This window comes from Panthera pardus, unplaced genomic scaffold, assembly GCF_024362965.1.
Source record: "Panthera pardus isolate Hobbes unplaced genomic scaffold, ASM2436296v1 HiC_scaffold_11, whole genome shotgun sequence".
NCBI lineage: Eukaryota > Metazoa > Chordata > Mammalia > Carnivora > Felidae > Panthera > Panthera pardus.
This window is the reverse complement of record NW_026526666.1, coordinates 63562056-63580194: the sequence shown is the minus strand read 5'-3', so window position 1 is coordinate 63580194 and position 18139 is coordinate 63562056. Positions and strand designations below refer to the sequence as shown.

General features: G+C 47.7%; 1 protein-coding gene across 2 annotated transcripts in view; it reads right to left on the bottom strand.

The window, feature by feature from the left end:
* The window catches only part of GLIS1 (GLIS family zinc finger 1), a 228411-nt gene that overhangs the window by 86544 nt on the left and 123728 nt on the right, over window positions 1-18139 (bottom strand). For both annotated transcript variants that reach the window (XM_019449228.2, XM_053895123.1), the window contains exon 3: window positions 4094-4271. In XM_019449228.2, coding sequence (XP_019304773.2) covers window positions 4094-4271 — 178 coding nt within the window. The remainder of the gene's footprint in view (window positions 1-4093; window positions 4272-18139) is intronic.

Below are 18139 nucleotides of genomic sequence, written 5' to 3'. Positions count from 1 at the left end.
CAGAAGAGGACAGGAGAAGCAATCAAGAGAACAGTTATAGCACCTATGAGTATCGGGTGGGGAGGGGACAGCTCAGGCTGTGGTGTCTCCTGGCTCCAAATGCTAGCTGAGACAGCCCCCTGCTTGTCCTCGTGGGTCCCTCAGCCCCTGGAAGGCCGGCAGCGATTCCTGCCCTGCTCTGCCTCTGAGCCCTGGGTTCCCCAGACAACCCCCATCACATCTCTGGAAACTGTGAGCAGGGGTCCTTGGACAGAGCAAACAACTGCTGAGCAGCCCTGCATGCCAGGAACCTTCCTGAAGGCTGTCCCACGCAACCCGACCCCAGCAGAACCGATGCATGGTATCTGCCGAATGCATAACTGAATTCTTCGGGGGAGAGACCACCATCTGTTTTATACTTCGGAAAACCGAAGCAACTTGCCCAAGCCCTCAGAGGCAGTTAGTGTTAGAGCAGGAATCTGAACCTAGATTGTCTGAATCAGAAGCCTGGGATTTTCCCACAACAATGTGCTGCCAGGGGCCCCAGCTTCCTCTTATATAAAATGATGTAATTTGATGACCATTACGTTTCCTGGCAGCTTCAATGTTGTGAGTATCAAGAACTCCAACTCTGTCTGTCATCCTGGTCCCTGGAAGGGAGCTGCTGAAATTGGGAAAACCAGTGTTTCTCGGGCAGAGGTTCAAGCGGAAAGGAGGGTGTCTTTGGATCTCATGGGGTCCATGCACCCTTTGGTTCAGGGGCTACAGCCTGGGCTAGGGGCCAGTGAGGTCGCTCTGCAGGCTTTTCCCTCTGTGCTCTGTGATGCTGAGGACACGAGATGTTTCATAAACCAGGTCCCTGCCCTCGAGAAGCTTCCCTTCTCACAGGGGAGATCGAGGACCGGCTCTCATGGGAACACTTAAACTCTGCTAAGAGGCGGAGAGATTTCTGGCAAACATAAGTGATCAAGGGGGAGTTCTGAAGGCTGAGGCATGAAGGTGGGGAAGTGTGCAGCCCACGGGTCCCAAAGCCAGGAGGTCAACGTGATGGGTGGGCAGGCAGCGGCCAGATCACAGGGCGCCTTCCCACACTACTGGGGGCCTGTGCACTCTGTGTTCCTATCCTCACCTTACAGGTAAGGCAACAAGGTCCAGAAAGAGTAGCATCCTGCCCGGGGTTACCCAGAAAGCCAGTGATGGGGCTAGACCTCAAACCGCATGTACGAATACATTCTATTGACCACAGCAGTGGCGGGTAGTCATTTTTAGCACAGAAATGACAAAATCAAGGTATCGCTGACATTACTTAATACTCTCACCACTTGCTGGGTGACCTCAGGCTGGTTTTGTGGCCTCTCTAACCTTAATTTCCCCACCCTCTGGCAGACGAGAATTGAGTGAGCTAATAACATGAAGAGTGCTTGGCCTAGTGTGTGGCACATAGCAAGTACTCCAGGATTGTCACTCATTAGCAGCGAGGATTAAATGAGAGATGTGCACAAGCACATTTCAGGCACTCAGAAAGCGGGAGCCATTTTTATTAGTATTAGAAAGCTGGGCCCGGGGTGCCTGGGTGGCTCAATCGGTTAAGCATCCAACTTCGGCTCAGGTCATGATCTCGTAGCTCGTGAGTTCAAGCCCCGCATCGGGCTCCGTGCTGATAGCTAAGAGCCTGGAGCCTGCTTTGGATTCTGTGTCTCCCTCTCTCTCTGCCCCTCCCCCACTCATATTCGGTCTCTCTCTTTCAATTTTTTTTTTAATTCTTTTTTTTAACATTTATTTATTTTTGAGACAGAGAGAGACAGAGCATGAGCGGGGGAGGGTCAGAGAGAGAGGGAGACACAGAATCGGAAACAGGCTCCAGGCTCTGAGCTGTCAGCCCAGAGCCCGATGTGGGGCTCGAACTTACGGACCGCGAGATCATGACCTGAGCCAAAGTCGGACGCCCAATTGACTGAGCCAGCCAGGTGCCCCTGTCTCTCTCTTTCAAAAATAAAATAAAAACATTAAAAAAATTAAGAAAGCAAAAAGAAAAAAAAAAAAAAGAAAGCTGGGCTGGAGGCAAGGAGGCCTCCCAGAACCCAGGCAGTGGGTCAAGGAGTCAGAGATCAGGAAGGGGGCAGTATGAAGGGAGGGGAGGGGTCCCTAACATAAGGCAGTCCAATGGGAGGGAGAAGGGACAGGATCCAACTGGATGTGGGACAGGGGCTAGAGCCCTCTGTTGCTTTAGGAAAATGAGGGGGTATGATGCTGCCACATCAGCAGAAAAAATAGCAGCTCCTCAGATCAATGCGTATGTGGGGTTCTAGGTACAGGCTCTAAATTGTCAAAATGACACTCAAAATGACAAATATTTTGGATCATCTGTATCAAAATAAATAAAAGAAAAATCCCACCTGCTTTAGCTTTCCCTAAGTTAGCATAGCTTCTACCCTGAGATAGGAAGAACTTCCCTGGAGAAACCAGATGCTGCTGGGGGAGCCTCAGTGAATAATCAAGCAGATAAATGCACTGGCCTGTCACCGACCAACACGTGGCTCGAAGTCGAAAAGATGCTTGCTCCTTGTTACGTACTCAATCGCGTCCCTCCAAAAATCCCATGTTGAAATCCTAACCCCTCGTGGGATGGTCTTTGAAGCCAGGGCCTTTGGGGGGGTAAATGAGGATAAATGAGGTTGTAAGAGTGAGGCCCTAATGCAATATGATTGGCATCCTTAGAAGACGAAGGGCGTGCAAACAAAGGAAAGGCCATGTGAGGAAGGTGGCCGTCTGCAAGCCAAGGAGAGAAGCCTGAGGGGACACCATGACCTCAGACTTCCAGCCTCCACCACTGTAAGAAATACACTTCTGTTGTTTTAACAACCCAGGCTGTGGTGTTTTGCTAGGGCAGCCCAAGCAGACTAACACACTCCTAGAAATCAGAAGTCTCACTAATACCAATGAAGGCCACAGGGATCCTATGTGCTAAAAAAAAAAAAAAAAAAAAAAAAAAAGGCTCCGTGTGGAAGAATAAGCATCCTGCTATTTAGTAATATCTCTCACCTGAAACTCTTACTGGACCATCAATGCCACTGAGGAGCTCTCTGCTTCTTTTTTTTTTTTTTTATTTTTTTTTTAACGTTTATTTATTTTTGAGACAGACAGAGACAGAGCATGAACGGGGGAGGGTCAGAGAGAGAGGGAGACACAGAATCGGAAACAGGCTCCAGGCTCTGAGCGGTCAGCACAGAGCCCGACGCGGGGCTCGAACTCACGGACCGCGAGATCATGCCCTGAGCCGAAGTCGGCCGCTTAACCGACTGAGCCACCCAGGCGCCCCTCTGCTTCTTTTGCCAAGGCATCTCCAGCATCCTACAGTGCCTGGCGCACAGCACATACTTAATAAATGATAAAAGAATGAATTGCGAACAGGCAACTGGGCCAGGTTTTAGAATCTCTTATCTGTGAAGCAGGCCTCGGCCAGCATGCCCAGGCGGTGAGGTGCAGGCCCTGGGGCTGAGCTATGGGAACAGCGGCCTGCCGGCGGCTGACCTCTGCCTGTCAGAGGTCACAAACCAGAGGGCACAGAGGCACCGCTGGGACCCCAGGAGGCAGATTCCAGCCTAATACGCAATCTGATAGAACATCTGTCTGCAAGTGGACGTCACTGGAGATGTGCAAGCACTGAATGAAGGTCACCTGGCAGGAGGGCTCTGCGAGGTATGGCCTCCTGGGGCAGGAGATGGCCCCAGGCGGAGGAGCCCCTCCCTCCAGGAGCAGTCCAGGATTTGACAGCACAATGCATACAAACCCTGAGCTGGGTTTTCCATCCCCATCCCACCATGCATCGTCCTCTTCTGAAATTACTGATTCTCTGTGAAAAGCCACCTCAGCTTCCATAATGGGGAAAGACACCCCAAGAAAACCATCTCCGTCTCTCATGAGGCAACGCGACGCGAGAGATTCAAGGCCTAGACCAGGCAGCCACCACTGTGCTACCGGGCTCTGGCTGGTCCCCCACCCTCCCATGCGACAGTTCCCCTGCGTATCCCACAACCGGGCAGACCAGGTGAGGTCCCTGACCTTCAGGAAGTGTCCGCAGAAGGCAGCTGATGGGCGAGGATAGAGCACCTACCTGCTAGGGTGGGGGAAGTGCAGGAGCCTCTCGCAGGCTGGGGGGTGGCCCCGGGGTGGTGGGGTGCCCGCGGGGAGGAAAAGGCCCTGGCGGCAGGTGGGGCCGGGGCCCTCCGCAAGGTCCAGGTCCAGCAGGCTCTTCTCCGAGCCTGGGGTGCAGTGGCCGTAGCTCCCGTTCACTGTGCAAAGAAAGACAGGAAGAGGAGACAACGTGAGTGGAGACAGCATGCAGAGGGGTGCAGGGAGAGGGCAGTCTCCGGGGCACAGCGTGGGACAGAGCACACTAACTGAACCCCTGCTGCATTCAAAGCACTGGGGATCCCTTATTTAATTTCCATTATCAGCAGCAGGATCGGGAATAAAATCCCCAATACTTAGATGTGGATGCCGAGCTCCAGTAGTCGAAGGACCCTGACACAAGCGCTGAGCCCTGACGACGTACCAACACCCTGCCAGGTGCAGGAAACAGTGGCGAACCAGGCAGACGAGCTCCTGCCTCCTGGAACGTAACCATCTATGACCCTCACGTTGGTCACCGAGCGCTCATGTGACAAGGTGCACGGATGCATGCTGGGGCTGCGCTGCCGGGCAGGCCGGGTGAGCAGCTCTGATATCTGTACGTCTCGGAGCAGGTGCTCGCTCAACAGCATCTGTTCTTGTTCTCACCGAAGCTCAATCTACGTTATTCCCCAAACTGCACCACATCACGATTCTCCACGGTTCTTTGACAGCCTAACTGTCACATGCCCCGCCTTGCCCACCTACTGGGTTTTTATGAAGACTAATTGAGGGAGAAGATATGAAAACCCTGAAAAAAAAAAAAACTGTACACAGTGTAACAAAACTGTTAGGCACAGTTGTTAGAAGCTACTTCCTCTCTCTGGGCCTCAGCGTTCTCTTCTACAGCACGAGGAGGGTTAATCTGGAAGCTATGTTCTCAGTCTTTCTGTCCTGTCGCCTGGCAGCCATAACCCTAAGGAGGACAAGACACGGCCTTTGGGGCCTGATGGACCTCGGGGTGAGCCCCGACCGCCCCTAACCAAGTCTGTGCCTTGGACACATCCCTCCCCGAGGCTGACCCTCCGCTCCCTGGTGTAAAATGAAGACAGGCGCACCAGCTCTCCAGAGATGGCCGTGAGGTTTTGAGAGCTGAGGTGCAAAGCCCCCAGCACAGTGCTGGCACCTAGTGGGTGAGCTCCAGGAATGGAAATTGTTCTCATTGTCAAACAGCACTCTGAAAAGCATGAAGTGTCCTACAGATGTGATAAAGCATTATTCTTTTTTATTTAATGTTTTATTTATTTTTGAGAGAAAGAGACAGAGTACTGGCAGGGGTGGGACAGAGGGAGGGAGACACAGAATCCGAAGCAGGCTCCAGGCTCCGAGCTGTCTGCACGGAGCCCGATGTGGGGCTCGAACTCACAAGCCGTGAGATCGTGACCTGAGCCGAAGTCGGACGCTTAACCGGCTGAGCCACCCAGGCACCCCTATGATAAAGCATTATTAACAGGCCCAGGTATTTGTCCAGTACGGTCAACTCTGAGCAAGACAAGCCATTAAGATGAGCAGGGAGCTGCCCCCAGGTCCTGATTTTAGCCGCCGAGACTGAGGATGAGGAGAGGCACAGCGGAAGCAGAGGCTCAGGGAGCTTATGTCACTTGCCCGAGATCACACAGCTAGTAAGAGTCTGGGCTGGATCTCTGGCTCAGGTCTGTCGCACCCAAACCCCAATTCTGAATCGCTACGTGACAAAAAGTAGCCTCTTAGACAAAAATGCAACCCCATCCTCAAGGATCCACCTCACCCAACCCTAATCCTCGCCCAACCCGAAGGGGGGCTGGAGCCTCCGTGCTAACTTGCCGAGTGCCCACAGCTCTGACAGGTTCCAGGCATCCACCTGCCGAGCACATTGCAGTTTGCAGCCCGGAAGCAATGCTCCCAGGGCCGAGGCGGGGCTCAGCTGAGCCTCTGCATTCCCAAGCACAGGCGAGCCTGCTGGAGAGGGCACGCATGAAGATTTGCTCAGAAGCGCCTGTCACCTTCCCTGGGCTCATTCCTGCTGCGAGGAACGCTCACTCCCGCTGGCTCCGGCTGCTGCTGGGCCAGCCGCTCACAAGCCTATTTTTTAATAACTTGGTTGTTTTTTAATTAAAAAGAAATCCCTGGTAACAAATGTGAATGGCCTGAGTTAATGAGAGCAGGCTGCCGCTCGTTTAGCCCCAGCTCTGCTTGGCGGTCTCTCCCTTTTCCAAATCGTTTCTGCATGCGATTTTATTGTCCCATTGAGGCAGACCCTGGGCCTGGGCCTCAGAAAACTGTGGATAATTTTATGACCATTAATAGCATTTGGAGCAAAGAAAGCTTAATCATCATACGGAGCTGTTTTGCCAGGGTCTTTCTCCCAGTCTTTGGGTTGGGGAGGTGGTTCTGAGCTTCCTCCAAAAACCCACCAGACCCACTGGGGGCCTCTGGGTTGCTTACCCTCCCTTCACTTAAGGAGTATGTGTGGAGCGATGGAAGGTGAGCCCCCAGAAAGGCACTGGGGAGCCCAGCACTTATCAAGCCCCTCCTAGGCATGAGGCACATGGTTCCCTTCAAGTGTCCATCCCTGTGTGGCGGGCTCATTAGAGCCATTTTTCAGATGAGAAAAACTGAGGTTTGGAGAGATTAAGTGCCTCTGACCAGGCTCGGGGGTAAGAGGTGGGGGTCACAATTCAAACCCAGATCTCTCAGACTTCAAAGCTTGAGTTCGGTCCTGCTGCTTCTCAGCCAACCGATGAACAACTGGGGACCCCCAAACAGGCATCCCCACCTTTGACTCCAATGAAGATCATGTTGGGGGGGGTCTTGTGGGAAGTCAAAGTACAACCATTCCAATGGCTCCTGAACTTCAGTCTTTGTCACAGGATAGGACCACTCCATCTACAGACAAGCACATGAAGGCTCAGAGAGGTCTAGTGGTTTACCCAAAGTCACACAGGGAGTAAAGGGCAGAGCTGATATGCAAACCCATCACCTCCGTGGGAAAAAACAGTTATTACCCGACAAATAATTAAGGCCCGTTGGCTTCTTCTCCACTGGATATGTAAGATGTCTTCCTACAATAAACAAAGAAGCCAGCTCTTGGAGGGAGGAAAGAAGGAGCCCCTCAGGTCACAGTTTGGCACTGTTTAGGGCTCCAAGCCCATCCAAGCCCTTGTCTTGTGTGACCCTCACAACACTCTGGATAAATGCATCAGCCTCCCTAACTCGCAGAGGGAGGGGAGCATCAGAGCTGGCGAGCGACTGTCCCAGGTCTCGTGGCAACTGCTGGCACAGTCGGGGCCCAAACCCAGGTCTCCCAAAGCCCATGCCAGACCCTTCCCTGGGCCACCTGCTTTCTCAAAGGCTGGAAATTAAACCATAGACTATAATGTGTGTCCCAGAGATGCTGTTACCACTGCCCACCACGGGTCCCAGTCAGCCAGGGGGCCTCCCACTGCCCTCCCGCCTACTGGTATCTTGCTTCTCCGTCCCCAAAGGCATCCCAAGAATCATCCCTGCTCACTCTTCATCTCCAGGGAGCAAGGGCGGAGTCTTTCCCTGCACAGGCAGAGGAATGAGAAGGGCACATTGGCCCTGCTGCTCTGAGGCAGGCTGGGGGAGGGAGGTGCCCTGGGAAGGGCTATGCCTGCAGCCATGTCTCTCTCTGTGCCACTGGAGCCAAGAGCAGATACTAGACCTGGTTTCCATGTAAATGAAGCTTCACTGGAGACTTGGAGGGTGAGGAAGTCCTATGTTCGCTTTTATAAGTTAGTGAGAAATTCTAGAATGTTGGGGCTGGAACCGACTGCCCATTCATTTAATGAACAGATGAAGAAATTGAGGCTCAGAGAAGGAAAGGACCTGCCTTGGTCAGACAGCAAATCCACAGCACAGCCTGGATGGCACCCCCGGGACTAGGTAAGGGTTTGGTTTAGTTTCCTCTTTAAGTCTCTATTTTCTCATCTGTAAAATGGTGCTAACAGCTACTCACAAGGTTGTGAGGACAATCACAAGAGATTATGGACACAATGCCTTTGGCATGGTGCCTAGCTCACAGCACTTGAAAAGAAATGAGGATGATAATGATAATCATTTTCTTCTCCTATTTATCCATGAGGGAGGCAAAGCCCCTGTATTCTAGCCCCAGAATGTCAGGTCTGGTTAACCCTGAGGCCAGACTCAGGACAAGTCTCCAAGGCTCAAGGGTCACCAAATGCAGGACTGGGCAGCCTGAATGAGGTCACAGCCAGCAAATCTGAAGCAAATGACTCCAGTTACACACCAGAGAGTTTTGCAAATTACCGTAATGACTTGGCTATAAAGTGGTACCACATATAAGGTGACTCCCCACAAGAATTTTAATTTATGCTCAAACCTGCCAAGTCTGCACGAGAAGAACAATGATGCATTCAGCATCTCAGGCCCAGATGCCACCTCCTTGCGGTCCCAGGAGCAGCCAGCAGCTGGGTCTAGGAAGGCCTGCACAATGACTGTTCCTCGTTCACCAACAAGCAGAGTTTTACTGTCCACCAGGTGCCAGGCTGGCGATAGGGTACCACACTTCACAGTATAGAAAACATTTTGCAGCCATCACCTGTGACCCTCACCACAATTGTCAAGAGTTGGCTGGGCAGGCTCAGAGGGGGCAAGCAATTTGCCTAAGCTCACACAGCAAGTGTAGGGCTCAGACATACACTGAATCTTCTGACTTAGCTATCTAGTCTAGCAAACATTTTTACTCTAACAAATGTTTTCTAAAAAAGGGCAAAGCAGCAAATATTGTAGGTTTTGCAGGTCACAGTCTGCCACAACTACTCAACAGTGAAAAGCAGCCGCAGACAATATGTAAATGAATGAATGGGGCTTTGTTTCAATACAATTTTATCTAGAAAAACAGCTCATTGATTCTGGGGCTGTAATCTGCCAACCCCTGAGCTCATGCAGCATTTAGACATAGGGTTTTTGCAGTTAGAAAGACAGAGGTTCAAAATATGAAACCATCGCACCTTCTTGCATCTGTAATACGGGGAGATTTTTAGAAGGTGGAGTTGATGTGAAAACCCCTGGAAAATACTGAATGCAGGGCTGGTCCCTTGCAGGCATTCAATAAATGAAGTCCCTTTGGCCTGGATGGGGGGCCCTCACAGCCTGGGCCCATCCCTCCACTTGGGCGTTACCTTGCACTCCCATAGTGCTTTGCTGCTATGCTGCACACATCCTCACCCACCCAGTGAGGACAGCCTGACACCCCCCAAACTCCTCTGGGCCCTCAGAGCTTGGGAGCAGTGCATCTCCTTCCAGGATATTCCCTGCCCTCCGAGCTCCCCTACCTCAGCTCACAGCAGTCTCTGTGAACAGCTACCATTCAAGGTGTACTTTATGCACACCCAGCGCATGCCAAGTACTTGAAATATTTTATTTCTAAATCTCCACCATGTCACCACAAAATCAAGATTACACCACTCTGTACTACCACACCGATGCTTTCAAGTGCAGTTAGAACCCTGCCTCCCCCACAAGTCTATAAAAACCTTCGGGACAAGAGTTGTGGAGCCCCAGAGCTGCTAAATGTCAATGCCTCCTGAGACATGATTTTGTCCAACTTACTTCACATACAGAAAACATGAACCTAGATGAAGGACAGGCTTATCTTGGTCACACAGTAAGCAGGTTCTTTAGACACCAAGGCCCCCTTGGAGATATTCCCTTCATTCCTAGCATACGGCTGGACCCGCAGGAGGTGCCTGGAAACCCTGAGAAGGTGGGTGGCTGGAAGGACTGTCACTGTCACTTGTTTTTGTGACACATCCACCCAGATTGAAGCCCTGGCCCTACCCTGAATTTTCAGGTTATGTGACCCTAGATGACCTACCTCACCCTTCCGAGCCCCAGTTTCTTCATATGTAAAACAGGGATAAGAATCCCAGCTCCAGAAAAAGGCAGTGAGGAGTAAATGAGTTAATGTATTTAGAGGCACGGTGGGTGCAGCACCCTAGAAAATGTCCCTCTGTTTTACTTTCTTGACGGGCTGAGGAGACAGAGTAATCGCCTTCCCAGGGTGACCTGTGTCTCTTGGGACAGAAATGCGTGTTCCCAAGTAGTGAGCACTAATGGCCAAAGAAGGGCAACTTCAGGCTAATGGGGTCCTGAGTCTGAGCCTGGGCTCTGCAGGCTCGGTCAGGGTAGAGCAGGGCCCTGGCCCCCTCTCTGAGCCTCAGCTTTCCCCTCTGAGTAGTGGGAGTGCCAGGCCAGGGCAGGAGGAACACTAGAGATCCCACAGAGTGGGAGACAAGAGGCTCCACTTCACAGGCCCAGGAAGGGTGAGTGGTTCTCTCAGGACACACAGCAGAAGCAGGGCCCGCACTGCCACCCTGCAGGACCTCTTTGGCCTCACCAGGCTGCATTTTACGTGTGGTATAGGAACCCTATACCTCCCTCTCCTCACCAAACCCAAAGGTCTCACAAACAGCAGGAGGTGGGGGCTTCTGAAAGAGGAGAAGCAGGAAGGCACACAGCCAGATTCGTTCTCATGTCCACAGACCAGGTGGGATGAGCTAGCCAAGGCCCACTCACCCACGCTTTTGCCACCTTGGGGCATTCACAGCCATCAGGGGGCCTGTAATCTTGTCAGGGCTTCTGGAGCCGCAGAGCCTAATGCTCAAGGCCTCACACCGGGCTTATGGCTGCCCATCGTCTCTTATCCCACATCCCCCAAACTCTATAAACTCCCCCTTTAAAGCTAAGCTAGATTTATTTACGGGAACTCAGACTAGTGAAACCTGAGAAGTACTAGGCTCTTTCCATGCCAGAATTACCAATGCCATTTTCCAGAGCAAGAGTAACTGACTTGCCCAAGGTCACGCAGCTGGCAGAGGGTGGAGTCGGGAGATGCAAGCCCAGCTCTCTTGGACTTGGAAGGCAGGATTGGCCTGATGTTGTTGCCCATCATGAAGGGATTTAGAGGCAATGCAGTGATTGCTTCCCCAGTGTGTTAGTCCACTTGGGCTGCCATAACAAAACACCCCAGCCCAGTTGGCTTCAACGATAGACATTTATTTTCTCACAGTTCTGGAGGCAGGAAGTCTAAGATCAAGATTCCTGCTGATTTGGTATCTGGTGAGAGCTCTCTTCCTGGCTTGTAGATGGTGGTCTTCTCACTATGTCTTCCGTATGGCCTTTCCTCAGTGTATGCAGAAAGAAAAGAGAAAGAGAAAGAAAAGAGAGAGGGAGGAGAAGGAGAAGAGGAGAGGGCAAGAAGGAGGGAGGGAGTGAATGCACACACCGTCTGGTATCTCTTCTTTTAAGGACACTAATTGTATTGGATCAGGCCCTACCCTTATGACCTCATTTACCCTGAATTACTTCCTTAGAGTCCCCATCTCCAATTACAGTCATACTGGGGGTTAGGCTTTCAACATACGGATTGGGGAAGCACAAACATCCAGTCCATAACACATAGTATTCATTCCTTAACAGAGTCCCATATTTCCTATATCTATGGGGCTTGAGAAGCAGACTCAGTATAGATAGCATGTGGGATGCAGATTCTGGGGCCTAAGTAACTAGGTTTGAATCCTGGTTTTTCCATTTACTAGCTGTGACCTTGTCTGGGTCAAACTATTTAACATCTCTGTGCCGGTTTATGAAGGTGAAATGGGTTCCTATACCACACGTAAAATGCCTACAATAGATAGTACCTCTGGCACATAGTAGACGCCATGTGAGTGTTTGCCTCATTGTTTCCTCATTAACCCACTCCAGAGGGGGCTGTGGAAGCCTGAACCAATCAGCATGACGTTCTCTTGCCAGCCACAGTGCCACAGTGATTGGCACATAATGCAAGTTGGTTTAACTAGAGTCCTGGAACTTCTGTTGACAACTGGGGAAAGAGCAGCCTCTCCTCCCTTACATGCAAGTGAGGAGGCGTGAGGCCCTGACAGCTAGGGGGAGCCATCTTGTCTTCCCACGGGAAGTTGGTTGGAAGGCAAGAACAATAAACCAAGAGACACTAAATCATAGCATTGGTGGCGCTAAGAACGTTTTGTGTGAAGAGTGAAGTTCCTATACAATTTTAAGCCTATCTCAAATGGGTTTTCTGTTACTTAAAACAAAAAGCATCCTTACTAATACAATATTCTTCTAGAAAATAATTCTTATCTACTGTGACAACTTTTGTTGTTGGGTAGTTCATTTATACCATTTACATTTAATGTAAGTAACTTATATTTTGCTTTAAATCTACAATCTTACTACTTGTGTTTTATTTGTCCCACCTACTCTCTATTCTTTTTCTCTCTTGCAATCTTTCAGATCAGGGATTTTTTTTTATCATACCAGTTTCTATATCTATTAACTTGCTAAACACACATTCTTTTATTATTAGTGGTTTTCTAGCAATTATAGTCTCCATTGTAGACTTATTGCATGCAGTCTAATACAGACTAATATATTTACTATCTCCTGTAAAGTGCAAGAACCTCAGGACTACACACACACACACACACACACACACACACACACACACACACACACTTTCTTTCTCTTGCTCTCTCGCTGGGTTATTCTTGTGTGTATTTTAATTCTACATATATTTTTAAACCTCACCAGATATTATCAATGTTTTATATAGTCTATATTTATTCAAATATTTTACCTTCTACTGATTCCATATGGGAGTCAATTTCTTTCTACATGAAGGTATTTAAAAAATTGTTAAGTCTGCTGGCAAAGAATTCTCTCAACTTTTGTTTGTCTAAAAATATTCTTTTTTCACCTTTACTTCTGAGTGATATTTTTGCTGGGTATAGAATTCTAGGTTGGCAGTCACCTTCTTTCAGTACATTACAGATTCATTCCACTGTCTTCTCGAGTTCATCATTTTTGCTGAAAAGTCATCTTTAAGTCTTTCAAGATACTACATTGCCCCCCATCTCTATTTTTAAAGTTTTCTCTTCACGTTTCATTCTCAACAGTTTGACTATGACTAAGATGTCCCTAGATGTGATTTTCTTTTATTTTAAGTTTATTTATTTTGAGAGAGTGAGTTGGGGGTCGGGGGCAAAGAGAGAGGACAGAGAGAATCCCAAGAAGGCTCTGCACTCTCAGCATGGAGCTTGTGTGGGGCTCCAACTCACAAAGAGTGAGATCATTACCTGAGTCAAAATCAAGAGTCAGACGCTTAACCAACTGAGTCACCCAGGCACCCCTAGATGTGAATTTCTTTGTATTTATTCTGCTTGAAGTTCATAGGGCTTCTTAAATATGTGGCTTGATGTCTTCTGTCAGTTTTGGTAAACTGATGGCCATTATCACTGTGGATATTACTTCTGCCCATTATCTTTCATCTACATTCCTGGGGAAACAATGTATGTTAGACCTTTTCATCATGTTCTATAAACCTCTTATGCTCTTTTCTGTATTCCATCTTTTTAAACTCAAGCTTCAGTCTAGATATTGTCTACTAATCTATTTTCCAATCCATTAATCTTCTCTTTAGCCATATCTAATCTATTAAATCCACCTTTGAGTCCTTAAGCTTATTGTATCTTTTAATTTTCCAATTCATTTATTTTTACAGCTTTCAGATATGTTGAAATTCTCCATTTCTCTATTTTCTCAAACATATTCATGACAGTTATTTTAAATGCTATGTCTGATAACCCCAAAATGTGGACCTGTGAATCTGTTTTTATCATGATTCTCCCCCTCTTGCTCCTGTTTCCTTGTATCCCAGATAATTTTTGACTAAATTCCCAATGTTGTGTATGAAATTTTTACAGGCCTCAGATGATGTTACCTTCCTAAGAGAGAATTTCCTTTTGTTTCTTTAAAAAAAAAATGTTTATTTATTTTGAGAGAGAGAGCGGGTAGGGAGGGAGTCTGTGTGAGCCAGGGGAGGGACAGAGAGAGAAGAGAGAAAAAGAATCCTAAGCAGGCTCCACACTGTCACAGAGCCTGACATAGGGCTCAATCTCATGAATCATAAGATCATGACCTGAGCCCAAATCAAGAGTCAGACACTTAAACAGCTAAGCACCGAGGCGCCCCTCTTTTGCTTCTTATAAGTAGTTAAAAGAGGGGAAGATCATCTTTATCCACTTTAGGCTTTAGCTGCTTTAAAGCTGGGCTTAAGTCTTTGTAAAAGTAGATCTATGTCTTGCTCATCCTTTCTCCTAGGATGCTGCCCTTCAGGGGTCCCAATTAAAAGCTTGGGAGGCCAGGGCTCCTCTTCCTTGGTTGACACTAAACTTCAGTATGTGTCTTCCTAGAACTTGAAGCTGTTGAAAGCTCTGCTTAGCTTCTCAACCTCTTAACTGCCATACTCTGTTGATTTCTCAGCCACTTAGCCTGTGCCACTTAAGAAGTAACAAATATTTTGAAAGGAAAAGCAACACACTGAATGTTAGGCTTGCATTTTGCCACTTCCTGTCTCCATGGAATCTTGGCCCTTCCAGAACTGCCTATCTTGGTAACCCTAAACTCCAATTTTTGTCTCTCCAGCAAAGTAAGGTTGTAGAAAGCTGTTCAGCTCTCTCTTAGTCCTACACCACTTGCAAATTGGCAAATACCTGAAAGGAAGAAGTGGTACAGAGTGTCAAATCCACATCAGTGCATTTCTTTTCTCTTCAGAATGTTGGTTTCTCAAGCCCTGGATGTCTTGGTAGTCCTCTGATGTCTTCAAACAGTTGGTTTTTATATTTTATACAAACTTACTTGGTATAGCCAAATGTAAAAAGCCCCTTCCAGCAAATAATTTTAATGACTGTCTAGTATTCCATCATATGGTTGTACATACTTTATTTAACCTAGCCTCCAGAATTGGGATTAAGACTGTTTAGAAAAGTTTAAAGCTAGAAACCATCATGTAATGAATGTCCTTATAGACCTGTCTTCATGTCCGTCCATATTTACAGCCTTAAGATAAATTCCTAGATGTGGGATGGCTGAATCAAAAGACATGCAAAATTTTAAGAATTTAGCTACCTGCAGTTCAAATTGCTCTCCAAAAGTAATATGAATATACCATTTGATACCATCAGCAGTATAGGAAAATACCTGTTTCCCTGTACCCTCGCCAGTCTGGTATTCTTGTTAAAACAAACAAACAAACAAATCTCTTAATTTACCAGTTCAGGGTTGTTTATAACAGAAAAGAGTAGGAGACAGCCTGTATATCTAATAATACAACAACTATTAGGTAAACCACAGTAAGGTTCTTCAGAAATTTCACGTGGCCATTAAACATGATACAGTAAAATCTCACCATAATGCAATAGCATGGCGCAAAAACTATAATTAATTAGAAGTACAGAGTTATGTTATTACATAATTTAAAAATTATACTTTTGGTGGTTTTCCAGCTAATATGTGGGAAAAAAGTTCTTAGTTATTAGATATGTTGGGAATAGCCCATTTACCACAAAATACACAGCACACAAGGAACTGAGAAAGTCTCATGTGGTTGTGAGGCGGTCAGTTCCTAAGACCAGCATGCCTTGCAAGCCCCAGAGAAATGAACAATCTCAAAGCCCCATTTGTGAAGAGAAGGGATGGAGGGCAGAGGCAACCGCCAATCATGTTTTATATGAATTTGCCTCATCACGAGGCATCTGATAGGTTTTGCTGGATTTATCAAAGGCTTTAATTAGAAGGGAAAATATTTATGAGAAGTATATTCAAAGGAAAGGGCAGGATTCAAAATTCCATAGACATGAAAATAACCTGGGTTGTAAAAAAAAATGCAAAATTTCCTTTAATATCAAATGCAAAATGTACATCAAATGTTATTAATTCCTTCACCCACTTAACACATGTACACTAAATGCCTATGTGCCAGGACTAGGCACTAGGCACCAGAAATGCAGTGTTCTAGGTACCAGTCACCAGGAATGCAGGGATGAATGAGGAAGATAAATCCCTATTCTCCCAGTGTTTTCATTCTGCTAAGAGAGAAGAAGACAATTTCAAAGGCAAACACACAAATATATCCTACAATATCAGGTAGAGATAAACGTTGTGAATTAAAATAGGGGTAAGAAGCTAGAAAGTACAGAGATGGAGATGGTCAGGACAGGTGTCTCTGAGGGGTCTGCACAGAAACTTAAGAGAAGGAAAGATCCAGGTGGAACCAGGAGGAAGAGCATTCCCACAGAGAGAGCAGCAAGTACAAAGGCCCTGAGGTAGGAGTGTTCTCCAGAGTAGGAACACAAGAAGTCCAGGGGTGGCTGTAGCCCATCGAGCAGGGGTGAAAGGGGCAGGTGATGAGCAAGCTGGACCTGACTGGCAGGGTCTTGGGAAGGTCCTGGTGAGGATCTGGGTTTTACCCTGATGCATCAGGAAGCCATCAGAGGGGGAAAGCAGGAGCAACCAGATCTCACCTATGGTGTGGGATCACATCTGAGTTTTGTGTTGAAAATAGACCTTAGAAGGAAAAGAGTAGATGATGCAGGGAGAGCGGTGGCTTCATCATAGGAATGTTTTCTAAACTCGCCATTCCTTTGGAGGGTGAGGGAACTGTCCCAATTGCTGACTGTAATGGTGTTTGCACTCCTGACGTAATGACTATGCATTTGTCAAAACGCATGGAACTGTTCACACTCACATGTGATGTAAATTTTACCTTACACAAATTTTAAAATAATTTCTTTTGAAAATCTCTGTATTACACATTCCAAAATATTTTCTATTATTTTAATAAAAATCTGTGCCAAAATCCATCCTTGAGTATAGACCCAAGATGGAGTTGGCTGTCCCTAACATGGCACAGACCATCTTCCAGCATACCCTTCCCTCCCAGCCCACCACAAGCACTTCCGGGGCAGGGTACGTGTGAGCACGCCCAGACACCAGCCCGGGGGACCTCTGGGTACCTGTCCTCTTAATGGCTTACAGAAGAGAACAGCCCTAAAGGACATAGGCATGTTCACATGAGGTAAGGGAACTGATTCGAAAGATGCGCTGCCCAGTACGTCCTCAGGACTCAGGGCTTCCTCTCCTCAAGAGGAGCCTCTGCCCTCCCCCTGCTGTCTCACAGCCTCCTAGTCTGTCCTCCTCCCCACCCTCTCCTTCTACTCCTCCCCTCCCCCTCCCAGCTCCATCCTTGGGAAAGGCTGAAAGGCTGCACCCACATTGGTTGTAAATGACTGCTAGTGTGCTCCCCCCACTCCCCAGGAGTGACTGAGATTCCAGGCTGAGTGGGGAGGGAACCCAGGGGCTGGCTGAAGAAAGTATATTTAGCGTATGTAAATATACTGGGGGGGGGGGCGGCGGAGGGCTAATAAACTGGTATCTCTTAAAAGTCTGTTTCTACACTTTCTCATGCTGAGCCATCAAGATTCCAAAATTTAAAATGAGAAATTTCCATGCATCTGGGATTCTAAAATTCCACAGTTCTCTCCTTCTGAGATGATGCATTTTTAGAAAGCTAAGCATTTCAATTACTACGGTTCTAAGATTCTGTGATGTCACAGATGAGACACGAGGAGATTCTCTGGTTCTGGGATCGTAAAATCCCACATGCCTCTAATCAGAAGTCCTGCCACTACCTAGAGTGCCCTGAGCCCACGCACGACCCTGGCTGGTCCAAATCATCAGGGAGCAAAAGTGATGATCACCAAGAACCACTTTTTATCCAAGCCCCAAACAGCCCAAGAGTCATAGGATGACAAGAAATTCAGAGGAAATGACTGTTGAATCTATAAAAACTTCTCAAAGACAAACATATTCCATCTGTCTTTTTTTTCAGTAAATACAGGACCATAAATGTTTATGTGAGGCATATATTTATTATTTCATGCTTGACTTAAAAAAAGAAAAAAAACCTCTTTCCCTTTAAATCAGTCTAATTAACCTCTATGTTCATGCTGGCTCTTCCCCCTAACTGATGAAATATTCCCCCAAAGTGCTCAAAAGTATATGAAACAAGAAGAAAGACATAACAATAGGGAGAAATGCCCAGCTCCAGGCAGCTGGGGGAATGTGGGGTAGGATGTGAGATGCCAGCACATTAAAATCCCCATCCTCC